Raw genomic sequence first — 26,950 nt, 5'->3', positions numbered from 1 at the left:
GCCCATAAGCACCAGATTTTATAGGTTTAGTTCAGATGCATCAACAAATTTTCATAAAACGTTTATGTCTCATTATTGGGTCCATAAATACCTATTAAATGCATTATCTTGCCATTCCATTTATTTTCCATAATTAATCTACCTAGTCCCATCTTCAAAAATCAATTTATGTCGTTTGATTTATGTAAAACCATTCCTTTTATTTATTTGTTTATTTATTTTGGTGGGGTTTTTGGGCTATGAGGCCATGTTCTAGAAGGGTTTCTTCCTGACATTTCGCCAGCATCGGTGGCTGGCATCTTCAGAGAATGCTGGTATGGAACAGAGGGGGGTATATATGTATTGTGTGATCCTGGGTAGGGAGGAGTGATTTCCATGTTAATCTGTGTATTATTCTGTTGTTGAATGGCATGCGCACCATTTTGTCCCCCGAGGCTTGCCATCTGTGTGAGCTCAAGTCCATGTATGTCAAGCCCTGAGGCGGGCGGACTGTATGTCACAATATTATGTGGACTGCTCCTTTGTACCATCCAAAGAATTAGGAGTTTGTGTTTACTGTGAATGTTTTTATTATTTATTTATTTATGGTATTTATACCCCGCCCTTCAGCCCTAAAGGCTATCAGAGCGGCTTTACAATTATTATTTTTAATTAGATGGTTTGCTGCCCTCAGGCTTACAATCTTCCTTATAGTGAAGAGTGAACACTATCATTTTCTTATTCTTTGAAAAACAGTATAATGCTCATATTACTTCCTTAATTACCTCTTAATCCAACCTTTCTCAACAAACCTCTAGCCTCAAGAAGGCACTGGAGCTCAGGTAGCTGTTCAGTCAAGTAGCTGTTCAAAGTGGCTTATGCATTTTTGAAATACTGGGAGCAAATTTTGCAGTATAATTTTCTTGTTGCATTGTACTTGTGTCTCTAAACTTTGTGGGCTAAATACAATTACTATTCTTACTTAGAGCAGAACCATTGACTCACTTGCTGAACAATAAGTAAAACTTAGGTCATTGTTTCAGTAGATGATAGAAATTAGCAATTGCATGTGGCCCAAAGGTACTTATCTCTAGCAAGGGTGTCAAAATTGATCTCAAAAGCATTATATGAAGATGAAATGTGCTTTTGTAACACTTTATTTTCTTAGGTGTAAGGCCAGTAAATGATGAATGGACAAAAGAAGCAACAACAACACTTCAGACATTCATAGCTGGAAAGAAGCTTCAGGCCAAAGTAGTTTCTTTAATCAATAATAGTGCTGAAGTAGAACTTATTGATAATACTACTGGCAGTCCTGTAATGATAAATGACATTCTAATTGAAAGACATTTGGCTTTTAAAAAGGAGATCATTCCAAATCAGAAAATGCCTTCAGATGAATTAGTAGCCTGTTATTTCCAAGGTAATCTTTCTGTCTTTTGAATGGCACTAGCATCAAATATCTGGGATTTAAAAAAAAAAAAAAAAGTCTTGTTTGTAACTGCTGAGTTGTTGGAACATGCTAGCCAGAAAATATAAGAAATTTTTGAATCACCAGCCATGTTTCAGACATTTTATTGATATGGCTTGGTCATTATTAACACATTTATTGAAAGTGAGTGAAATTTGGTGGTCATTGGTAGATAAGGCACCAAAGCACTAATAAATTTTAGCAATGCAGATATCAATTTTAATAAAAAAATAATCTTGTACAATATAGTGTTCATTGAGATTTGTCTCCCTCACATATAAATAAGCAAGGTCACTTTATACATGAGTGAATTGTAAACCATGTCCTTTAAAAATAAACTTCAGGGATATCATTTAATCTACAAACTAATGTGGATTAATATTAGGTAGTCTAAATTTCATTCCTATAACAGAAGAAAATATAATTTCAAGAGAACATTGGTATTTGAATTTAGGATTTTGAAGTTCTACTTTGAACAGTCAGAATGCTAGGTGAAGAGGTCTCCTGCAATTTAGGTGATCTTTAGATGCTAACCAGGGTGGGGTGGAGTGGAGTGGGGAACAAATGAGGTTATCAGTTGCTGATCAGCTCAGACTGCTGCTAAAAATACCAGTATGGCTCATTGAAAAATATAATTATTGCCTTAATAGTAGTTACTGCATATTTTATTTGACTCTTCATTTTGCAGGTGAGATTTTTATGGTATTCTATTTTTATTTTTATTTTTCACTGTAGTTCCCATCAGTTCTGACCAAGATAGCCAGTAAAGGATTGTAGTAGTGGTAGTCCAACAATATCTGCAAAAGCAATTGGCCACTGATTGTGCAGTATGAAAGGGCCCATTACTCTATTTTGTTCAGTGTTAAAGGGCCCTAGGTCCCATTTATTGTTAACACAGTGTCATACAACTAATGGCTGATCATTTTCCTGTGAAATCTGTTACGTACAACACTTCATAAATTTTGATCTCTGATATTACAGAAATGTCTCCAACTATACAATGGAAAACAGCCAAATTTGCAGTTGGTGAAACAGTACCTGTACATGTATTAGATGTGGTAAACCCTGGCTTATTCTATGTTGTACCAACAAAACCTATAGGTAAGATTCAAAGTATGCTGCATGAAGAAAAGTGTTCTTTGCCATTAGTTCATACGTAATAGGAAATCATGTTTTTCACCGAGTAAATGAGGAATGGCAAGCCTTGGGCTTTACGTTTCCCCTGTCCTTTTCCCCCTTCTTTTTTCTTTGTAGTGCTTTGTTAGTCGATATGATGTCTCTGGTTCCTTCCTATTTGAAATGTTTCAGCAGATCGAACAAAGTTTATATTCCATGAACTGCCCAACGTTCATGGGTTACTTGCCTTTTATGTTTATGTTTTGTGTCTTACCTCCCCCCCCCCACCTTCTTACAGTATACTTACAAAATGTACTTAAAGTTGCTAAATCATATCTGATTCTCCTCTGTTGAAACAAATACAGTCTGCCCTCCCCATATGTGGGAGATCCATTCCGGATTCCCCCCCCCCCCGGCATATGGGGAAAAGAGCGTATCCTCAAGCCCCATAAAAAATAATGGGGTGCATGCTCGTGGCGGCGTAGGTATGCACCCCATTACTTTTGCCGGGGCTTGCCTTCCATGTAAGCTCAAAGCCTCAAAAGGCAAGCCCGCCTATGGGGAGGACTGACTGTAGTAAATGAATCTACTAAACCATAGTCCAATGAAAGCCCATTATATTTCAAGAAGTTTATCAAAATAAAATCTTAGCATTTTGACATTATTCCCCAAATAGGAAGCACACAACAAAAAACAAAAACCTTTTTGTTGAAAGTAAAAATGTATGGTTAGACTTGGATCTCCTCAAAAGCAATTCAGGCCATAAATCATCTTCTCATTCCCAGCTCAGAATATGTAGTAGTTAATCTGTACCTGTTCTTTTAGTCAGGAAATTGCTTCTAGAAGAGTGAAATAGTGCAGAGTTTAATTTTTAACATTTAAATTGTTTGAAAATTATGTTTGGTTCAATTTTAGTGGATCCACAGGATCTCCATAAGCTAATGACTGAACTTGCAGATTACTGCAGCTTTCAGAATGATTGCATCTTGGAACCAAAAGTTGGTGAACCCTGTTGTGCCAGATTCTCAGGTGAGGGAATAAATTTAGAATATTGAATACAGTGGTACCTCGGGTTACGAAATTAATTCGTTCCGCGGCTAATTTCGTAACCCGAAAAACCTTCGTAACCTGAATTGCCATAGGCGCTAATGGAAAAAATAGCTCTCTGCTGCCCTCCGGTGGCGAAAATAGCGCCGAGGTTTTTTCGTAACCCGAAAAAACCTTCGTAAGCCGAAACAATAAATCCCTATGGGATTTTTTCGTATCCCGAAAAATTCGTAAGCTGGGTAATTCGTATCCCGGGGTACCACTGTATCTTATTTTTATAACTCCTGTAATGCTTCGAAAGATACGTCTTCGATGAAATGACTTGCTTATTTCTGACTACATGGTGCCTGTGTTTATTTCTAATTACTGTATTGAATACTAGGCCAGACGATGAAATGGTATTGCATGAAAGAGCCACAATGATCAGTGGTCAGAGATTCAGGGAGCTTAAATTTAAATGTCAGAAGGACCAGAACCACAGTACAAATGTCTTAACCTCTTTTTAGTCTGTATGATAGTGTGCTCTTGTGATGTAAATTAATCACAAATAAGATGACATGTAAAGTTTACCAAATGGTGAAAACCATGCTGGCAGTATGCAATCTAAGGCAGAGCAGCTTTCTTGGTCCAGGGACTTGTTCATGTGCTCCACTGTACCTCTATTCCCTTGTTTTTTGTTTTTTCTAAAATAATTTTAAAAACTGATTTAGAAAAAAACAGGATATAATAGGTGAGGCAGTTCCTCCTCAGTGCCTCATAGAAACTATGGAGAGACCTTTTCATTAATTAAAAATCAGTGGGGAATTATGCAATCTACATGAGATACTGTACACTCCTGGGTGGGAGATGGATGGATCTCCAAATGGTTTTGGACAGTCCCAATGAAAAAGGTTTACCTTTCCTGGAGGTAGAAACATCAAAGAGTTAAGTTCCAGTTGCTTGGTTCTCTTTTCTTTAAGATTCCTTTGTCACAACTAAAACATTCTGTCCTCAAATGCAGAAAATATATCCAGGGATAGCCATGTTGACCATACTACAAAATACAATTACATCCAAAATCCACAGAACAGCAATGCCCTTATTGGGCCAACCAAAAATACAAAAAAAACATTGTGCAAGTTTTCAGAGTTCCATTGACTTCTTCATCCAGCAAAGGTGTTAAAGATCATACAGGAGAAGAAAAAACATGACAATGTCAGAGTCACAGGGCTCCAGTTTATCAAAATTTTTGTTGTTGTTGACAGTTAAGATAGTCTGGAGGAATAACAATGCAGGCAGAGACTACTCGGATGGCCTCTGGACAGCGATATGTCTTTTATTCACACAATAACAAACTTTCCAAAGTAAACCTTGGATTTTTTTTTGTCTCACTTTTCTAGGTGATAACAAATGGTACCGTGCTCTTGTTCTGGAAATTTCCATTTCAGAAGTGAAAGTAGCATATGCAGACTATGGAAATGTGGAAGTGTTGCCAAATTCTAAACTTCTACCAATAACAGCCCCCTTCTTGAAGTTACCTTTTCAAATACTGAAATGTTCCCTAGCAGGTAGAAAATGAACCATTGACATCTATCAAGTAGTAAATATCTGGAATTTATATTTACATATACAGGTCTAAATCTAGTAGTTCTAACTACAGTAGATCCATTGAATCAGTGAAAATTCCATAAGTGATAACTTGTAAAGTTCCTATTTATTGAATGGACCTACACCAAATTGGGACAAACAATTGATGTAAGGCTATTGTCTTTGATCTTAGTGTATTAATAAACACTGCAAATATTTATATTTATATTTATATATATTTTAACTGGGTGGCAGCACCACAAAACTAAATAGACTTCCTTTGGAGTTCATATATATGAGATTATGCCGTTAATGATCTAGACTTTTAAGTTAAGGTTTATCTGTATTCTAGGAATTACAAAACCAGATGGAAATTGGTCCGTACAAGTAACAGAGAAGCTCAAAAGTCTCTTACTTAATGAGTGTGTGATGATTACAGTTAAAGGAGTTAATGCAACTGTTCATGAAGTAACTGTCCAGAAAAATGGTGAAAATTGTATTCTAGAGATAGCTGACGAGCAAGTAATTGAAAATTCGGTGAAAGATTGCAGCAGTGGAAATCGTAAGTATTTTACACAGTAGGCTTTTTTGTTTCTGCTACAATTGTATGTACTCCTTGTTTGGATTTGTAGAGTTGTCTGTTATCACATGCCACAAGTGTGGAAATACCTTTCTGTGTTCATTCTCATTGCTTATTACTATCAATTTTATTTCTCTTAGAATGTGCGGAGAAATCTATGTGCTGTTGTACAGAATTGAAAAAGCAAGTAAGTATCTGTCTGGAATTTCAGTGCACTCGTCCCTCCACATTTGCTGGGGTTAGGGGCACAGGACCCCTGTGAATGTAAAAAAACTGCAAATAACAAAAATGCTATGTTTTTACTTGAGAGAACACCTCTCTAGGAATCTCTAGAGCCTCCAGTGCAACTCTGTGGTCAACATCTTCCAGACATTGACCATAGAATTGTTCTGGAGGAGCTACAGATGCCTAGTGGAAATTCTCTCTAGGAATCTCTAGGTCCTTCAGTGTGATGTTTGGTTAAAGTTGACCATAGAGTTGTACTGGAGGACCTAGATATTCCTAGAGAGAACGTATTAATAAAATCCATGAATAATACCACAAAAGTCAAAGCCACAAATGTGGAAGGATGAGTGTAATTTCACAGCTCATAAAACGGTAATGTTGAGACCATTATCTAAATCACTGTATACATCTAATGAAACATAAAATGTTGCTAGCTGAAATTTAAGTGGGAAATAAAATGGTGTTCAGATTTCAGTGCAATTTGAGAGATGAGTGTGGAGCCAAAGATATCTTTGGAACAGACATAACGTCGTTACTCAGCTAGGTTTTGAAAATATAAAATTAAAAATAAAATATAAAATTATTGGTGTTAGAATTTTGCTTTAAAAAACATTTGATGCAAGGAAGATAAGCTCTGGCAATGGTGGTCATGGAAGCATGGCATGAAACTGCATTCAGGGTAATATTTGGAAAGTCTGTATGTCTTCTTCAGTGAGGTATGTAATTTTCTTTTAAATGGCAGTACAATTGCAGGACCCTCAATGCACTCTGAACTAGGCCATCTAGTGGTCCTTTTTGTAATAGTCTGAGTAAAAAAAAAAGACTGTTCAGTTCAATTGTAACTTGTGTAATTTCTTATCTTCTCATAGGTTGCAAAGCTTGAGCGGATTGTTTATTTACTATTAAAGGACCATTTTGGTGAAGATAAGCTTCTTGAAATTATAAAGTCTTCAGAACAATGAAGGTTCACCTTAATATATGGCATTATATGCGTCTAGAATATAATGTTATATAATCATACTTGGGGAAAATGCCTGTCTAAAGGGTCAGTTTCTTTAGGATCAGTGTGGAAAAGGCAGACATAAGTGCAATTGCTACTGCCAACTAGAGTAGATCGATTGAATCATTTGCTGAATGGTAAGTCAACAGTTAGATAAATCCCATTGATTTGGTGAGTCTGTTCTAATTAGGAATAGCAGTTAGATTTGGGCCAGAATAATTTAAGTCAGTAGAAGTTCTACTAATAACCTCAGAAGAATATAAATTGCACCCAGTATATTTAACATTGTTAAATAGTGGCTTGTGAAGATTCAGATACAATTAAAAGAGGCAGAATGCTAGCCTTCAGAAGAGGACAAGGTTGGTACTTGATTCCTCCTCATCTCTTATCAGTGTAACATTATGTTTTACTAGTGTTTGTGACAAAGATTAGCTCTCCAGATGCTCATGTCCTGAGGTGTGATGACCTCTGATAGCGGGGATTATATTAATTTATAAAATAAAAGTAAAGAACCTTTGGTCTTTCAGATGTTTTGGTTTACAGTCCAACCTAGTATAGCTAGTGGTAAGGGATTGTGGGAGTTGTAGTTCAAAAGAGCAGGAGGGCCTAAATTTCCCATCTCAACTGTAAAAAGTATCTCAAGCCAAAGAAGTAATTATTCTAAAGCTTTTTTCCCCATTAAAAATAATAGCCATAGCCCATGAAAGCATTCATTTAGGTTTAAATTTTACGTTTAAGATTCTGTATTTAAGTTTTTAATGTGTTTAGCCTAATTTGAAATGGCTGCTGTTCAAAGTATTTTGAAACCTTCATAAGAAGATACAGTTGTTACTTTGCTAATAAAATCATTGTCACTTTCTGAATTGTTGGTCTTTTTTGTGGAAATTATTTTGTGCATTTATTATTTAGCACTTTAATCCTAAACAGTTAGTTGAGATTTAACCCATTGGGCCTGAATAAACATGTACAGGATAGTACTGTAAACCATACCAAGGAAATTATATTCTTATATCTGCATGCTTCTTCCATTCATGTTTTAACTAAATTGGTCTCACACAATGAATGCTGGGGCATATTGTTTGTAAATGTCAAATGTAAATGTAACTGATTTATGAGATAGTTGTAAACGATCTTACTTTAAATTACTATATACAAAGCTGCATGTTATTATTATTATTATTAACCTTTATTTATGAAGCGCTGTAAATTTACACAGCGCTGTACACACAATCTTTTTAATTAGACGGTTCCCTGCCCTTGAGCTTACAATCTAAAAAGACATGACACAGAAGGAGAAGGGAGTGGTGGAGGGAAAGGGTAAGAGGTCCAGCAGTTCCTCTCTACCTCCGAGGCCTGGACCAAGGCAGATGGACTGGAGGGAGGTCTTGGCTTCAAAATGGAAGGTTAATCTTCATCCAGGGAAAATACATAATCTCAAGTAGGATAATACATATACAATACATAGCAATACAGGAAATGGTTTGATAAACAGGCACTAAAAGAACATCAGATGGTAAGCGACTATTATGCAATGCCTGGGAAGGCTTCTCTGGACAGGATGTTAGGCATGTGTGCCTAAAGAGGCCAGTACTAAGAGCTTGGTTATGGAATTGCTTGTACAAGGGGTGTAGCTTTATCTGCAAGAGTACAAATTAACCTAAAAGTCCGTGAAATTTAAGAGGAAGTGGTAGATCTGCAACAGTTCTTTGCAGAGTGCAGATAAAATGCAAGATTTCTACAAGATAAAAACAGTTTTCACTGGTGGTGGTGGTAGTGATGATGATGATGATATTTCCCACCTCTCCCTACTGATTGGGACGGGATTGCAACATAGATAAAATTACCCAAAAAAAAATTCCATCAAAACATTCAGTGCCATCTAAGATCAGTGCTAAACTGGCAAAACTCCCTTCCTAGCAGTTTCTAGGCAGCCAAATTAGTTGTACTAAAAGACTGGATCATAGATGACCTCTGAATTCAACCACTCCCATTCAGTGTTGAGGATTCCAAACTAAATGATGCGTAAGTTGGTGTTAAAGGCAACACATGCTTTCTGCTTTCAAAAAAATGTGAGCAACTAATTTCTTCAAATACCTATATAAAGTGATTGGAGGATTTTGAATTGATCTAGAAGAGTGGTGATGAATCTATGCCCACTATCCCCTCTGGCCTGCAGAGCATGGGAGTGCGGGGGAAGAGGATGAGCCATGTAAGGATATTTGGCTCAAATTAGGGGAATATCAATTAGCTCAACTCATCAGTAATGGGCTCCTTACAAGTACCCTTTTTGGACCGAATCCCAAAGTGTTTACAGAGGGGTCAAATATTCCATGAAATAACGCAGAAGCATATCCTTTCAATTAACAGCTAGTTTATTAATGGGAAGGAACACACACACATACAAAACCCACACACTCATGCTCTCAAGACTCAAAGAAGAAGAGGAGGAAGAATGGACAGAGAACACTGAGCATATCTAATGATAATACTTACCTGATGGTCTCAGAATCTGTACAAAGCCGCAACACAGAAGATGGGCAAGTTAAGGGGGGTGGGGGTGGAACTGCATCAAAACAAGCTGACAGTGCTGGCTTCAGCTAGGGCGCAGAACAGAACAGAAACGGCAAGGCGTTTTTATAAGGTTTTTCCTTGTCTTCAGCGGAGGATGTTTTCCTACTTCAAAGCAAAGCCAAATTTACACATTGCTTGATCTACAGTCAGCGTATTCAATGGGAAAGGCAATCGATACTGGAAGTATTTCAGTCATAAATCTGTCCCAAAAGTGTGAAGCATTCTTCCTGTTTTGCAACTCCTAACTAAGGCTTAGTTGCCTAAATGGGATGCTCGCTTTGCTGTCATGGAAGACAGTGATCATTTCCCATCATGCCTTCCATTAGGGTCATCAAGAGAAAAGTTTAAGTCTCATCAAAAGGCTTCTATGTCCAAGCAGTGCCAAAGGGAACAGCCAATTACCTACGCCAAATGCACTTTGAATGGGGGGGAATTGGGGTGTTTTTATAAAATTCCATCCTCACTAACAGCACGTGCCTCTTTCTCCTCTTCCCCCTACCCTCCCATGCCTTTAACTGGCTTCCCAAAGCCAGTTAAAGGCAGGGGAAGGAACAGAGCAGGCCCGTGCCTGTTCTCCCCCCTCCCTGTCCTGTGCTTTTAACGGGCTCCCCTGCAAGACCTGCCTCTCAACACTGAGTGACACCCAGAGCAGAACGCCACTGAGTTTGGGCACTATGGGGTTGAACAGGCCGCCCCTTTCAGTGACGGATCGAGGCCGTGACAGCTACATGCCACATCCTCTATTCCTTTTTGCACCGCAGAAAGGGCACCATAGCCACCTGCACGTGGCTTTTCGGCGCTCCTTTGGCACTGCGGCATCTGGACACAGTGCCAGAGGAGCGCCATGACACTGCCCAACGTGCAGTGGGGCACAAAACATCACACCAGCATGGGGGCAGAGTCAGGGCATGTGCTGTGTGGATTCCATGCCCCCACTCCACCCCAGTGCTGACCTTTATCCCCAGTCTGTTGAGGCTGATAGTCTAAGGTTCCCCATCACTGGTCTAGAATAAAAAGATCATTATTTATTATTAACCTTTATTTACGAAGTGCTGTAAATTTACACAGCGCTGTACATACAATCTTTTTAATTAGACGGTTCCCTGCCCTCGGGCTTACAATCTAAAAAGACATGACACAAAAGGAGAAAGAAGTGGTGGAGGGAAAGGGTAAGAGGTCCAGCAGTTCCTCTCTACCTCCAAGGCCTGGACCAAGGCAGATGGACTGGAGGGAGGGCTTGGCTTCATAATGGATGGTTAATCTTCTTCCAGGGAAAATACATACAGTGGACCCTTGTTATGCGCTGGGGTTTGATTCCAGGATCCCCCATGTATAACAAAATCCGTGTATGTTCAAGTCCCATTAAATATAATGACAGCAAAATGGTGTCCATTATAAAAAATGGAAAATCATGGTTTGATATTTGAAATGTATACTTTTTTGGAACATTTTCAAACCGTATATGCTTGAATCCGTGTATAAAAATCAGTGTAAAAGAAGGACCGACTGTACTCTCAAGTAGATCATCAAATGTTAATCCTTTAAAAGATGCATTTTTGTTGCTTCTGTTATGGGAAAAGGGAGACTCATCCTAACTCTTGTTGGGGAAACGTGTAACATTGCCACCCATGCCTCAATGGGAGCCTGTTTTAAATAAAGGGGGCAGTCCTCCAAGGCCTGGAGAGAAGCATGTGCAGTTCTCCAAAATTCTTGGGAGTTCTTTTCTAAACAAGATTGTCATGGAGGCCTTAAGGCACAAGGACTTGGTTTCTTAGTACCTCTCTGAAGTTTGTTTGTCCATTACATCTCTATTATATTTTGCATACAGTGGGCCCTGGGTCTCCACTGAGATTTGGTTCTAGGACCTCCTGTGGATACCAAAATCCATGGGTGCTCAAGTCCCATTAAATATACACTCATTCCTCCATATTTGCGGTTTTGATATTTGCAGATTTGATTATTCACGGATTTGATTAATATGTTCTCTCTAGGAATATCTAGGTCCTCCAGTGCAACTCTATGGTCAACTTTAACCAAAAGTTGCACTGAAGGACCTAGAGATTCCTAGAGAGAATACTCTGCTACGCATTTATAGCTCCTCCAGTGCAGTTCTATGGTCAGGGTCTGTTGGACGTTGACCACAGAGTTGCACAGGAGGACCTAGAGATTCCTAGAGAGGTGTCACCTCAGGTAAAAACATGGTGTTTTTGTTATTTGCGGTTTTTACATATTCACAGGGATCTTGCCCCTAACTCTAGAGAATATGGAGGGACAAGTGTAATGGCATAATGTGCTTATTGGATTATATATTTTTTGAATATTTTTAAGCCATGGATAAAGAATCCTTGGATATCAGGGCCAACTGTACTTGGACATCACTTATAGAGTCCTTCGGTTAAGGTTGCCATGGACTTGGAGTTTCAAGGGGTACATTTCTGTCACTTCTTCAGATATCAAATAGCCTGCTTCACTTCAGGGATCTACCAAACTCAATGAAGCTTCCATGTAAGTGCTCATTATGCCTTTATTGGTAATTTCAATCATCTGTAGCAACCAGAAACACTTACATTCATTCACATGAGAATATAAACACACACAACCAAACATCCAAAGCCCAGTTGTGCAGAATCATTTCATTCAGAATGCTGTGTATGCAGTTTTCATCCCCAAAAGCAGTCTAGGCTTCAAGATCTGGACCCCCATCAGTCTTCTACTCATGCCCACCACTTGCACTCATGTTAGTTTTCACCCCTGTTTGGATGACTGTTCAACCAGAAGCTGAGTGTTTCCTCCCAACCAGTTTTGATGAGTGTCTACCATTTGGTAGAGCCAGTGTAACGTAGTTGTTTAAACATTGGACTACAACCCTGGAGACCAGGGTTTGATTCCCAGCTCAGCCATGAAACCCACTGGGTAGCCTTGGGCAAGTCACATGCTCTTAGCCTCAGGGGAAGGGAATGACAAACCTCCTCTGAACAACTCTTGTCCAGAAAAGCCCATGATAGGGTCGCCAAAGTCAAATGACGAAGGCACACAACAAACAACCATTTGCACAGCTATTGTGCATATTAGGGAGACCAAGTTGTTTCCAGCAGTGTGAATGTCCATACTTAATAATAATAATAATAATAATTAAAGCATCCTTTAAGACACATCCATGAGAGCCTTCAATTGCTATTCTGGGATTTATAGATGTACATCTAGGGTTGTTTTTAGTGGTGGACAAATGACAATGATGTACCTGCAGCAAACAAGATTAGTTGTGACGCTACCCTAGGTTAGAGGTCTGGAAGAAAAGCAATTATAGTCCGTTCTCCATATCCATGGATTTTTAAAACGGATTTAAGCATCCTCTGCTGGGGAAAAAAATATCAAAAAAATACATTCCAAAAAACAATCCTTGATTTTGCCATTTTATGTAAGAGTTGTCATTTTACTATGCCATTGTATTTAATGGGACTTGAATATCCACAGATTTTGGTATCCACGGGTGGTGTGTCTGTGTATGCTCTTCCTGGAACCAGACCCCAGCAGAGTGGTATACAGTAACCAGTATGATAGGACCACAAAATGAATGAGATGAGAAAGAGCAGGTTGTGTTTTGCTTGGGTAACCACCCCCCAACCCATTCCCCAATTGGACTGAAGGAAAAAGCAGGTCGGGTTTGTCACAGGCTCCTTTGCCCTTCCTCCTGACCCTGGTGTGTAATTGCTTGTTGACATTCCTGGCTTGCATTCCTCACCTGAAAGACACATACCTCAAAGGTGAGCCTTTCGAGCAGAGAAGAGGCAAGGTCCTCCTTTTCCAGGACATGCCTTCCATTTCAGCCTTATGTCCAGGAGGAATTCCAAAAAGTTCATTTGGAGCATGACCAGTGACCAGATGTGTCCCCCTTTTCCAAGACATGTCTTACATTTCAGCCATCTGCCCAGGAGGAATTCCAAAAGGTCCTCCAAAATCAAGGATTGCAGGACTCAGAAGTATTTATCTGTATCTGTTTTGAGCTTTGATTTGCTCCCTTGAATATCCTACATTTTGAGGTATCTTGTCCTCCTTTCAGGTTAAGACATCTGGTCACCCTGAGAAGAGTTCCCATCCGGTCCTTCCCAGGCTGAGCCGATGTCCTAACCTCAAAGGAGGAGGACAAGGTACCGTAAAATGTAGCACATGCAAGAAAAATGGGGGACCTGGCCAACTAAAACCTCGAAATACTCAAGTGCATGCTTCTTAGTCATGTTCCAAAGGGATGACATGCCAACCTGTGAAAGATACCATCCCCATGCCATCTTAACTAAGGACAGAAACAATAAATGTTTGGGTAACACCTTGCCTGATGAAGAAGCCAGTGGAGCCTCGAAAGCTTGCAACATGTCTATTGTGCATGTCGGTTGGCCAAGAAAGGTATCACGGTTTGGTGGATTTTTATTTGAATATATTTAGGTTACTATTTATGATAGTTCACAAAATAAGCAGTGGCTTCACTTATTCATTCCTGACTGGTTTGTTGGTCTGCTCTGATTATAAATATAAATCCCTGCTGCTTAGTGGTGCTCCAAATGGAGTACCTTTTGCAAATCCTCCTGGCGAAGGGGGGGATCTTGGTGGGTCCCCAACTCTCCAAAAGGGCAGAAAAGCTCAGGGCTGGAGGGGATCTGCGCCCATCCCCTCACCTGAGATGCCATCGAAAAAGCCAAGAAGAAAGAAAAGCTCTTTCCAATCTCCTCCCTCTATCTATCTTTCCCCTCCTTCTTCTTGCTTTGCAGAGGCGATCCTTCCACATTTCCATTTCTCTCTGCCTTTTCCCAAGAAGATCCACTGCGCCGGAGGATCTACAAGGGGAACCAGCCAACCAGGTAAGGGATCCACTCTGGAAACTTTTGGGCTGCAGAAATCCTGGGGTCGGTCTTTTGTTGTTTTATCTCCAGAGCTCCAAAAACAAAGGAGTTTAGCTTTAAAACTGAGTGAAAGACCATTCTGTTCAGGGAATGTTGTTCCCAGACATTACCTGATTGTTATTTTATGTTTCTCTTAATCTGTTGTCTATATATTTTTGTTGAATGGTATTGTGTATTAATTATATTCCATTTTCTAAAATGTACTCCACTGACAGATCTATTTGATTTTATTCTGTTCTATTTGATGTATGGCGCTGTGTAAACTTACAGCGCTTTATAATTAAAGTTTGATAATAATGGCATCCAAATTATGCTGCCTTTCAAATTATTCCGCCTGTCTGTGTGGTGTGCCTTCAAGTGGTTTCCGACTTAAGGCGAGCCTAAGGTGGAACCAATCATAGGGTTTTCTTGGCATGTTTCTTCAGAGAGAGTTTGTTTTGGGTTGTTTGTTTTTGCCATGGCCATCCTCAGAGGCTGAGAGAGTGTGACTCGACTGCTTGCATGGGGATTTGAACCCTGGTCTTCAGAGTCATAGTCCAGCACTCAAACCACTACACTGCACCTGCTCTGTAGTCTGCCTTTCGAGTCCCCTTGAGAAGCAGTCCAAGGGGCTACTATTCTAAGGAAAAATAGAAACCATCACATCACTTGCTTGAGTCTTATTTGCCTACCTTTGACAGAACCTCCAAAATAGGCCGAGGAATGGACCTGTGAATGCATAAAGTATACCCAAAGATGTGACTGTGCAATCGTCCAAACTATTTGTGAAACCTCAAAAGTCATAGCATTTGGTATACTTGTTAAATTCATGTGTACTGGTTTGAGCGTTGGACTAGGACTCTGGAAACCAGAGTTCAAAGCCCACTGAACAACCCTGGGCAAGTCACACTCTCTCAGCCTCAAAGAAAATCCATGGCAAACCCCCTTCTGAAGAAACCTGCCAAGAAAATCTAATTAGTAGGATAGGTTTGCCTCAGGGTCACCAGATGTTGTAAACAACTTGAAGGCACACAACAACAACAACAACAACAACAACAACAAAATTCACAGTACATTCCTCCATCCATTTTGGAAGTTGTAGTGTTCCGTCTAGGAAGCTAGTGTGGTGTAGTGGTTTCAGTGTTGGATTACAATTCTGGAGACCAGGGTTCAAATCCCAGCTCATTCATGGGAACCCACTGGGTGCCCTTGGACAGGTCACATTCTCTCAGCCTCAGGAAAAGGCAATGCCTCCTCTGAGCAAATCTTGCCAAGAAAATCCCATGATAGGGTTGCCTTAGGGTAGCCATAAGTCAGAAATTACTTGAAGGCACAGAATAACAAGGGCTAAAGACACTGGGTGATGGTGTGCCTGAGCTCTGTGCTAGAAATCCCACAAGCGGTCAAAAGGAGAGGATGCCTTTTCAAGCCAACAGGGAGTTCTTCATTTTGGGAAGAATTTGGAAACCCAGCCTCCAGAGAGCTCACCTGGTGGCATGCTCCAACTATAGCATCCTTTCATTTTAATCCATTTTAATACGTTTGGGGTATGACATTAAACAGTTGTATCTGCTCTGTACATTTATATCAGTTTTGTGTTAGCTTTAATTGCCCTGTCTTCCATTCTAAGGAATTCTGGATTTATGGTTTGGTGACAAATTTAGGATTTTCTACTGGAGACCTATAGTCCCCTGAATTGGAAATGCCCAAAGTATATTGAGTATCTGTTTACCTTAACAAATTAAACTGATTTCATCATCAGTCCCTCTTTTCCAGGGTACCTTATTTCATTTCATTTAATTGGTATGCTGCCTTTCTCACAGAAAGGAACCCAAGGCGGATCACAGATGAAAACATTCTAAAAACTGTACAATAACAATTTTAAAACAATTAAAATAATCTAACTAAAACCAGTTTAAAATGACATTAAAATATACAGAAGTTAAAAAGCATAACTAAAACACAACACCCCATATAAGGGCCACCCTGACATGATCATGTATTAAAAGCCTGCTTGAATAACTGATGTTATTCCAGTTAAATGTTTTTATTGTTATTATTTTGTATTGATGGGAGGGAGGGTAGAAGGGTGGGGTTTTTCGAATACTGTTTCGTTATTTTTTTCTGTGACTTTGTATTTGAAATTTTCCTTGCTGTTACCCGCCTTGATCCTCAAATGGGAGAAGCGGGATACAAATAAATAAATAAATAAATAAATATTACAAAAACTTTATTGTGTCATCAGACTACAAACCCCAGGATTCCCTAAAATGAAGCCACATTTAATAGAGTGGTATGAAACTGGTATAACTGTGCAGACAGGATTAGTAAAAGCTTTTTATTATTATTACACTAATATGATGCCTGTGAAGGTGCTCAGTGAACAAAATTCTAGGTTTTGGAACTTTGCTGAAAGATTGTTGGAAATGCAGGCTGTTGTCATATTTTATTTTATTTGTAATTTCCTTGGCAATCAGAGGCCGAATTGCTGAGTTTTTTGGATTCGGGTCCCATGCCAGTGGTGGAAAACATTGCAGCCCTCCAGATATTATTGGATTGCAGTTTCCAGCATTCATCACCATTGATTATGCTGCCTAGGGCAGCTGGGACTTGGAGTCCAACGTGAAGGGATGATGCATGATTCCCATTCTTGTTGGCTGAATCTTGTAGACTCTTAGTACCAAATCAAGCATGTAAACTTGCAATTTTCCGTGGAACTAATATCACCAAATCGTAGTGCACAAGCTTTCCAATTTTCCAGCACTTTCCCAGGACAGATCAGGAGTAGGAGTCATGTAACCTGTCAAATGTTGTTGGATTGCAAGTTTTTTGTTTTCTTTGTGTGTGTGTGTGTGTGTGTTTGTCTTTGTTACTGGTATCATGAATGTCTTTGTCATGTTTGTATGTTAAGGAAATTAATAAAAGCATTTAATTATTTAAGTATTTTCAAGCCATGGACAGTGGAATCCATGGATGCAGAATCTGTAGATTCTGCTGCTCACCCCTTTCCCCTTAACATCCAAACTCAAAAAGACTTCTAAAAAACTTGAGAACTCACAATTGCCTGCTTGCTTTTTGTAGCCTCAAACAAGGGGCCCTGAAGTTTCAAAACCTTGCACAGAGTGTTGTGTTTTTGTTGTTTGTTGGCCTAACAAAGCTATTTAGCAGAACACAAGCATTCCTTTGGGACATCTTAGATGGTCCCAACAAAGTCACTGCCTTACTGTGAAGTGTGGGTTTGTTTTGGTAGAGAGATGTGATTCCCTAGGTCAGTGGTTCCCAACGTGTGGGTCGGGACCCCTTTGGGGTCGAATGGCCCTTTCATGGGGGTCGCCTAAGACCATTAAAAAACACCTATTTAATTACAGTTATGAAGTAGCAACAAAAATAATTTCATGGGTTTGGGTCACCACAACATGAGGAACTGTATTAAAGGGTCGCAGCATTAGGAAGGTTGTTGGGAACCACTGCCCTAGGTGTTTTTGATGGGATTGTAATACCAGCCTTCGCAAACCTGCAAATGACCATGTTGGCTGAGAATGGTGGAGTTATTCCACACAGCTGGAAGGCACCAAGTGGGGGAAGGAAGTGTCTTACATACATCCTTTTCAGTTCATCCGAGCTGTGAACCTATGAATTTTAATGACCACAGGCAAATTCTGAGTTCCCTTCTTGTGTGTCTCCCAAAAGAAGGCAGCTGCTCTCTGCAATTCAGAAATCAAAAAGGGGTAATTTATACCATTCAGTTTTGGTTGGGAACAAAGTCCTGTTTCCAATCCGCAAAGAGAGATGGGGAGACAACTTGCTCCTTTGTCTGATCACGGTGCCTCGGGACTCATGCCAGCTTCCTGGAAGCATACCTGTACACTTAAGATCTTGAATAAAATGGATACTTTTCTGTAAATGTAGCTGCTGCCTGATCTTATCACTGATGTGAGCTCATCTGCTTTACTAAGCGTCTCACAGAAGTGGGTTTCCTGGAGCAGCTGGGAAGAATGTAGCTCATTTTCTGAGTCAAACCAATGAGACAGTCCTGTGAGATGAAGCAGAAATGAAGCCATTGTGAAGAGGGGTTTCTTACAGTGATAGGAAACATGTATTGCATGCACAATGCTCCAAATAGCCCCTTTAAAGGTTAGACTGTAGTCTAGAATAGACCTCCTCCGGTTGACATGGTACCCACCGGCCATCACTTAATGTGTATGAATTTACATAGTAATATACCCACTGTGCATGTATATTATCCTTCCTGGTTAAGAATGGGGTCAATTTTGCTTTCCCTCTGATTTTTCAACATGTTATGCTAAGTATTCATCTTTTCAGCATTTCTGTAGGCTATAATCATTAGTTTTATATTTTCGCACTAAATGTTTCCACTCGGGTCCGTATTAATTTAGGCCAGTTTGTGTATAAGAAGAAAAATTAACAGCACAATCTCGTGCATGGTTACTCATAAGTAAGTGCCATGGTGCTTACTCCAGATAAATGACTGTAGGACTGCCATCTTGTAATTGTACTATATATTTGCTGTTAATTTGCTCAATAATTTGCTCCTATGTCCTTTGACTCTTGGCTTTTGAATTGTTAGACTATTTGGGTCATTCCTGCCTCATCTATGGCAACACCAATCCAAGTATCATACATGAAGGAGTATCATTCATGTCTATCCTGAAAAGACTCTGGAGTTCATGTGGGAATCTTGTGGTCTTCCATGTGTTGTTAGATTGCAGCTCCCGGCATTCTTTACAAGCTAGGGCTGATGTGATCTTTAGTCCAACAACATCTGAAGGCCACATGATTTCCAGCATCTGCAAACAGAATCTTGTTAGACAAGGCATCCCAGAGTGGACATGTGGTCCTCATGATTTCAATATTAAATTCGATTTGGCATTTGTTCCCATAGAAAAAAAAATAATTCCCCAATATTTGCTTATAGGGTCATATTGCAGTTTTGATTAATGGGAAATCAGTTTCTAAAACTGTCTGCATGAGCGCATATTGACTATATCTCTCAGAAACCAAAGTTCATATCTTCACTTAGCTATGGAAAACCACTAGGTGACCCTGAACAAGTCTCACTCTTCAAGCCTCAGTAGAAGGGATTTGCAAAGCTCTCTTGAAGAAATCTTGCTAAGAAAATCCTTAAATAGCATTACCATAAGTTCAAGTTGAATGTAGCAATCCTACTTCAGGAGTAATAGAATAGGGAATATGCTAGGATCCAAATCCAGAGTTTTAGAAACTGTGGGGAAAGTATGTAAGGGCAAAATTAGACCTTACAATAGGTGGGGTAAAGATACTCCTTGAACCACCAACTGACAATACTTGATTTCTTCCTTTTTTACCAAGAGCAAAACCAAGTACAGTGGTGCCTCGGGTTACGAAATTAATTCGTTCCGCGGCCGCTTTCGTAACCCGAAAAGCCTTCGTAAGCCGAAAACCCATAGGCGCTAATGGGGAAAAGCCGCGATTTCGTGTGAAATAGCGCTGAAAAGCACCAAAAATTTTTTCGTAACCCGAAAAAACATTCGTAACCCGGAACAATTATTTCCTATGGGATTTTTTCGTATCCCGGAAATTTCGTAACCTGGGTATTTCGTATCCCGAGGAACCACTGTATGTCCTAACTACCACCTATGTGGGGTAGCTGAAATGAAGAGATCTTGGAGTAGCCATGAGTTGGCTTACAGGTCAGTTCAGTTCTGGTGCTAAAAACAAATTGATAAAGTCAGAATAGATATAGGAGATAATCTAATTTCCACTAATTTTTCATAAGAATTTGTACATATTTTCTCCAAAATAACATGAAGGCTTTCAAATGTGGATGAAAATCACATTGATTCTTGCTTAGAGGCTCCATATTCTTTTTATTTCAAATGTAGGTGTTTTGTGTTTGGCATTTGTTGGTAGGTCTTGGAAGTTCTACTGAAAAGAAGATGAAAAAAAAAAGGGGGGGAAGCAAAATCAAAGTCTATCTGGCAAGTCTGAAGTCTACAAACATGGAATTTCTGTACTCAGATTTCAATTCTGGTGTGGTTTGCAAAAGCATTGACAAACAGGAGGTTCGCCAAAAAGGACTAGTTCTTGAGTAGTTCGCCGTGAACCAAATGAACTTCTCTTTAGAGGTTTAGAACTTGTCAGCCAAAACAAACATCGACTCACCCTTCCCCCTCAGATGTATGTGTCATAATAACAGATGTATCTAGTTGCACTGGAAAGATTAAAATAAGCAGGTCTCTTTCTTCCATAAAAAACATATCTAATAAACAGGAATCTGCATTTTGGCTGTCCTTTTAAAACTATATTGGCATTTATAAAAGATGGTGGAAGACTTGTTGTAATTCTTGTAGCAGGATTTTGTAACAGGTGGCATTACATGTCTCTAAAATTGTATTTTTAATGACTATTTTCTTACTAAGATGATCATGATGATGAGGTTATCATTATGTATTTATCTACAAGTAGTGTAGTCTTTACTAAGAAATAGAATGAAAAACCTAATGACTCTCTCTCTCTCTCTCTCTCTCTCTCTCTCGGTAAATTTGCTCCTCATCAGTTAAAACTTGTTGCTGTTGTGCACCTTCAAGTTGTCTCTGACTAATGGTGACCCTCTTTTTCTAGGGATTTCTTGGCAAGATTTGTGGTGGGTTTTTTTTTTTTTTTTTTGGTGTTTTTTTCCTCCTGAGAAAGCGTGAGATGACCAGGATCACCCAGTGGATTTCCATGGTCAAGAGGGGACTTACACCCAGGTCTCCTGGAGTCTTAGTCCAACAACATTCAAACCACTGTACCACACTGGCTCCTGATTCAAGCTGTACTATTTCACAACACTTTCAAATGAGCTGTTTTTCTCCTTTTGGTAGCATTTGCTTTAAGGGTCTCTTGAACACACTTTATGTTTATGATCATGTATGCAGATGAAAAGAGGAAAATCCCCATCCAGATCATATCCTACAGTATGGAAGATCTGTGGCCCTCCAGATATTGTTGAACTCTCCATCAGTCAATGCCAAGGCATGAAAGGAGTTCTGGTAACTTCATTGGGGTGCACTGTTTCCCTCTTCTGTTCTGCAGAATAAATCACCTTACAAACATATATTCTTCATAAATCTCAGTTTAATTACTACAGTCTTGAATGTGGGTTTGTCAGTATGTGGGTTGAATTTGAACTACATTCAGTTTTAAATGTTTTGAGCTGCTACTGCTGCCTTTTTATTTGAAGAATTGGCATTATTTTAAATTTTGTTAAAATTTAAGTTAAAATTAGCATGCACACACACACACAATTTGAAAACTGCAGATAATTTGTGGAGATATTTCTATATTATAAAATTCATTTCACTGAAATCTGTCTATCTAGGAAAATTCCCATCTACATGCCATTTGTTTTAGCATAGATGAAAGAAGTCATATGGCTATAGGATAGTTGCCTTTGTTGTCTTTTTGGATACATTTGATGTAGAAAGGCAGGAGCCAGACACATTCACATGATGACTTCTTTATAATAGCAGAGCCAGTCCAAATAATCTGACAAGCCATCTAGGAAGACTGCACTTCTTGTAGAGTGTTAGATGACATCAACATGGGTCTGATCCATTAAAGCACTTTAAAATTTTAAACAAAACTGCACACAACTCCAGCCAGTTATGGATAATCCTCAAGAGGCCCTAAGAATGCACTATGTTCCAAAAACGTAAAATACAGATGGGTGATTCGTGGGTATTGCTGAATCCAGACTTAGCAAAGTTAAGAATAAATGCATTAAGGTTGGACAAGTCTCCTTTATTTCAGTGGGTCTAGTATAAGTATGGCAGTCTGAGTCCAAATATATAAGACCAAATAGACTACCCAAGACCCAAGTCTGCCTGTCCCCAATCTAGCTATAGTCCATTCCATTATTTATCCCTTCCCCATTACTGCGGTACAATCAGCCCTCCATAACCACGGATTATGCATCCACAGATTCAACCATCCAAAAATTCCAAAAACCAAATGTTGATTTTGCCATTTTATATAAATGACACCATTGTACTACATCATTGTATATAATGGGACATGAGCATCCACAGATATTGGTATTCAGTGGAACCAAACCCCAGAGGATACCAAGGGTCCACTTTAGTACCATTAATTGATGATCCTCAGAACAGGAATAGGAATCTATCTTCTAACTGTTGCATCTGCACAGTGGCATCCCCACCTCAAGTATCACCTGGTGTGTAGTAGCCAAAAGGACACACTTGCTCTTTTCGTTTGCCACAGTGGTGGCCTGCTCCACATGAGCAAGCTGCCACTGTGGCAAAGCCTGGAAGTGCATGCTTGCCCTTTCTCACCCTTTCCCCATGTCACCCCTCTTCTTCTACATGTCAGCCGGTGTGGCCTGCAACCCTTAGTGATGCCACAGCACCTACTGACGAGTTGTTGGACTATAAATCTCAGTAGTCCTATCCAGCATAGCCAATGATGATGAATTCTGAGAGTTCCATTCTGGTCTGGAGGCCCAAATTATCCCTATCCCTCACTTAAAGTAGAAGTTGTATTCAAACCTGTCTCCCTCCAGACCTGTCTCCCTCCATACAACACCCATCATTGATGGCTATTTGCCATGCTGATGTAGGAGATATGATCTGGAGGATTCAAGATTGGGGAAGACTTCCTGAGAGGAGAAACGGCATGCTAACATTTGTGTTAGATCAAGCCTGCAGTATTTAAGAACCTCTAAGCTGAATGTCCAATAGGTTCAGATGGCAGTCTGCAAGGGCTATAGCAGTAATTGCAGTAGTAAATGATACAAGAATACTAGTGGTAAGAAATAACACTAGTAGTGAATAATACTGTTGATGGTTGCTGCCTGGAATTCTTGGTGGTTACCAACTTCAAATTCTGACAGCCCAGCTCTTGAGGCAACTGTATGTATCCTAAGCACATTTCTCTTGTTCACATATAAAGAATGGGTGCAGTTAGGATGAAATTCTTAAACAGAGAGAAAGTTTTGTGTTCCCTTCACTCCACCATGGAGCCGCACCTAATTTCTAGTACTGTGGCTGGGCTAGGGATAACTGTTTAAACAGAGCCAAGCAGAACACGGAGCAATAAGGTGGAAGCATTTGAATATTATTTTTCTGCCCGCTGTGATACTTTCTAGAGGAGAAATAAAATTAGATCTTCACGGATGCAAGACAGGCATATGCTTAAGATTAAACAGAATTGCCTCACATATCTACATTGTGTAAGTGCGCACTGAGAATGCACTTCTGACCCCTTCCAGTGGAAGCCCCATTTGCAAATCTAAACATTCAAAACCTTTCACAGATACTGATCTTAAAAGTGATATTAAATGAGCACTGACTGATAGCTTGCTAATGCACCCATATGTTGTTTTCTGTGCTCACTGTTCCCTCCGAAAAAGTAAAGCAGGGCAGCTAGGTGAAATAATTTCCCTGGAGAAATCTGAGATTTCAAGGAAAGATAAGAAGGTCATGAAAACATCTTTGTCTTCCAAAATTCAGAATTATGGTGGATTCTCTTGCTCACTTGTCAGATATGACAGCAAGTGGGGGCCTGTTTCTGGAAATAGCAGTCAGGTAGTTCTGGAGTTGTGAATGTGTGCCCTTTAGGAATGGAGGGAAAGCACTTTCATCTTCCTGGCATGTGCCAAGAGATGGAGTGCAGAACAAGAAAATTAAAGTTACTGAAGGACTCCTCAGTTGCTGTCAGACTTGCAGGTATCTAATTAAACACAGAGCAACGAAGTTGAAAAGAGGTTTCAGGTGGCACTCAGCACATCAAGCATTATTACTAGATTGTTTTGCTGTAATATGCTTTCAAGTTGACTCTGACTTATGGCAACACTGTGGTGGCAGTTGTGTGCCTTCAAGCCATTTCCAGCGTTTGGTGACCCTAAAATAACCCTATCATGTGGTCTTTTTTGGTAAGACATTTCCAGAGGCTGTTTGCCATTGCTTTCCTCTAAGGCTGAAAGGATGTGACTTTACCAAGATTATCCAGTGGGTTTCCTTGTTGAGTAGGGATTTCATAGAATCATAAAATCATAATATTGGAAAGGACCGTTTAATCCAACCCCTGTCATGTAGGAATACATACCTAATGCACTCCTGAAATATGTTCATCCCACTTCTGTTTTAAAAAACCTCCAAAAAACATCTTCCTAATGTGGGATCTCTTTTCTTATAATTTGAATCCACTGGTTCATGTTTTAAGTCCAAAACACACTTCAAAAACAATCCAGTTTGAGATTGCTTTAACTGCCCTGGCTCACTGTTAGAGAATTGTGGGAACTGTAGTTTTGTGAGATATTGAACCTTCTCTATCAGAGAGCTCTGGTGCCACAATAAATTACAATTCCCAGGATTCTCTAGCAGTGAGCCAGGGCAGTTAAAGCAGTCTCAAACTGGATTATTTCTGCACTGTATTTTGAATCTTAGTGTCTGGAACAGCAGAAAACAAGCTTGGTCCTTCTACATGACATCGTTTCAGATATTTAAACATACCTACCATGCCATCTCTCAGTCTTCTGTCTCAGATTTGAACCCTTGTCTCAGTGCTGTCTCCACATCGGGTGACACCCGGTGTGGGGGTGGGACTTCCAGCCCAGACTTCCAGGTTTCTGGAACTCTGGGGCTGGAAGGACATTTGTGAGGGCTGCAGCCATGCCCCCGTGGGCCACAAGAGGAGTCTGTGCTGGCCCAAGAAACACCCACATGGGTTGAGGAGCTGCTGCAGGGGGTGAGAAGATGACCGAGTGTCTACCCCATTCTGGGGTGTCACCCAGTATGGCCCACCCCTAGCCAGAATGATACTACTGCCTTGTCTGCCAGTGTCCTTGTCCAACACCCAAATCACTGCACCATGGTGAGTCCTCATGTTGGTACAATCCTGGAGTTTTCTTGGCAAGATTTATTCGGAAGAGATTTGACATTGCTTTTGTCTAAGGCTGAGAGAGTGTTACTTGCCCAAGGTCATCCAGTGGGTTTCCATGGCTGAGAGGGGATTTGAACACTGGTCCTCCATAGTCAAACCAGTATCCTTGCTTACACTGCTTCTCAAGATCAAAATTCAGTTGCTTGTACCAGATGGAGTAAACTCTGAACTGATGGAGCTTACATATGTAATGAATTACCATGTTCCTGCTGTTTCAACGGTTGAGATGAACAACTGGATTTAAGTCTAACGTAACCACAAAATATAAGATATCAAGGGTACAGTTGTCAGGCAAATCTCCTATACTCAAATAGTAAAATACAAGTTTTTAGAGCACTCTCTCCTTGACCTGAAAAGTATGGGCTAAACTACTTCATTAAATATATTAACATAGACCCTATTGTCAGTCCTGACTATTATTATTATTATTATTATTATTATTATTATTATTATTATGCTTTATTTATATAGCGCTGTAGATTTGTACAGCGCTGTACATGCAAACAATAAAATAGATACGAGTAAACCTGCCCATGACATACAATCTAAGACTAGATCTATTAAATAAATTAATTTTACCTGTGTATTGAGACACCATTAACAATTAATTCAATTAACCTGTTCTACTTGGGACTAACCAATAAGATTCAGACCATAATGCACAGTTTTGGATCACTTTCCTTTTTTATAGCCCTGGTTTGGGTAGGGATCATTGTACTTGGTTGAGGAAGTTGAAACTTTTCATTTTAAAATCCCTCTTCATTGTAATTAATAAAGAAAGAAAGGTTGCGAAGTTAAATTTGCCCAGTGATTCCAGAAGGTTCCGAGCTGTGCTGCATTTGTGTGAATTTGCAGATGACCACTCGAAGAAATACTGTTACAGGTATGCAACCTGTCCTTTTCCATTGCTAGAGCTCTGGGAGTATTCTGGCCAGTTAAAAATATCTGGGAGAATGGATGAATGGGCAGACAGACAGACAGACAGACAGATGGTAGAAAGGCAGGTAAGTACAGCTGTAACCTAGTTTTTCTCAAAGGAGTTCAGGGTAGCATATATTGAGTTATTAGGTGGTCTTCAGTCTTGGTCAGGGGTGGGCAATTGTGGCCCTCCAGATGTTGTTACAACTGTGAGTATTCATCACCATTGGTCAGCTGTCTAGGGCTGAAAGTACACTCATCCCTTGTGGACTTGGAGTCCTTTGGTCATTTGCAGATGGCAAGCAAGGAGGGACAAAATGGCGCACATGCTTCTGGTGTGCGTGCAGTGGCGTGGGCAGGAGCGCGCTGCCATAATCGATGGGGCTTTAATATCAGTGATATTTCCGATTCGTTGGGGGGGGGGGTTTCGGAATAGATCCCCCATGAATCAGGAGGGATGAGTGTAATTACAGTCCAACAACATCTAGAGGGCCACAGTTGTCCACCCTTAGGCTAGGTACAGGACTGGCCCAGGTCTGTGTGGATAAATCTACACATGTAGCATCCTTTTCTATGTATTTCTAAAAAATGCATGAGTAGGCATATTGGCCATTAAACAGAATCCAAAAAATATGCATCGCTAATGCCTTCATTGGATCAAC

The 26,950-nt window shown here is 39.8% G+C and overlaps 2 protein-coding genes across 8 annotated transcripts in view; both read left to right on the top strand.

Annotated features, from left to right (window-relative positions):
- Window positions 1-7,847, top strand: part of TDRD1 (tudor domain containing 1) — a 41,536-nt gene extending 33,689 nt beyond the window's left edge. For all 7 annotated transcript variants that reach the window (XM_042456782.1, XM_042456780.1, XM_042456781.1 and 4 more), the window contains 7 exons: window positions 1,148-1,402; window positions 2,432-2,551; window positions 3,482-3,595; window positions 4,993-5,160; window positions 5,532-5,741; window positions 5,900-5,946; window positions 6,854-7,847. In XM_042456782.1, the coding sequence (XP_042312716.1) occupies window positions 1,148-1,402; window positions 2,432-2,551; window positions 3,482-3,595; window positions 4,993-5,160; window positions 5,532-5,741; window positions 5,900-5,946; window positions 6,854-6,946 (1,007 nt within the window). In that variant the 3' untranslated portion in view covers window positions 6,947-7,847. The remainder of the gene's footprint in view (window positions 1-1,147; window positions 1,403-2,431; window positions 2,552-3,481; window positions 3,596-4,992; window positions 5,161-5,531; window positions 5,742-5,899; window positions 5,947-6,853) is intronic.
- Window positions 7,848-13,913: 6,066 nt separating this feature from the next.
- VWA2 (von Willebrand factor A domain containing 2) overlaps window positions 13,914-26,950 on the top strand; it is a 74,803-nt gene continuing 61,766 nt past the window's right edge. Inside the window, exons 1-2 of the mRNA XM_042458491.1 lie at window positions 13,914-13,956; window positions 14,319-14,408. Of these exons, the coding sequence (XP_042314425.1) occupies window positions 13,924-13,956; window positions 14,319-14,408 (123 nt within the window). The 5' untranslated portion in view covers window positions 13,914-13,923. The remainder of the gene's footprint in view (window positions 13,957-14,318; window positions 14,409-26,950) is intronic.

Source organism: Sceloporus undulatus, chromosome 3, assembly GCF_019175285.1.
Source record: "Sceloporus undulatus isolate JIND9_A2432 ecotype Alabama chromosome 3, SceUnd_v1.1, whole genome shotgun sequence".
Classification (NCBI taxonomy): domain Eukaryota; kingdom Metazoa; phylum Chordata; class Lepidosauria; order Squamata; family Phrynosomatidae; genus Sceloporus; species Sceloporus undulatus.
This window is presented reverse-complemented; position numbering and strand designations above follow the sequence as displayed.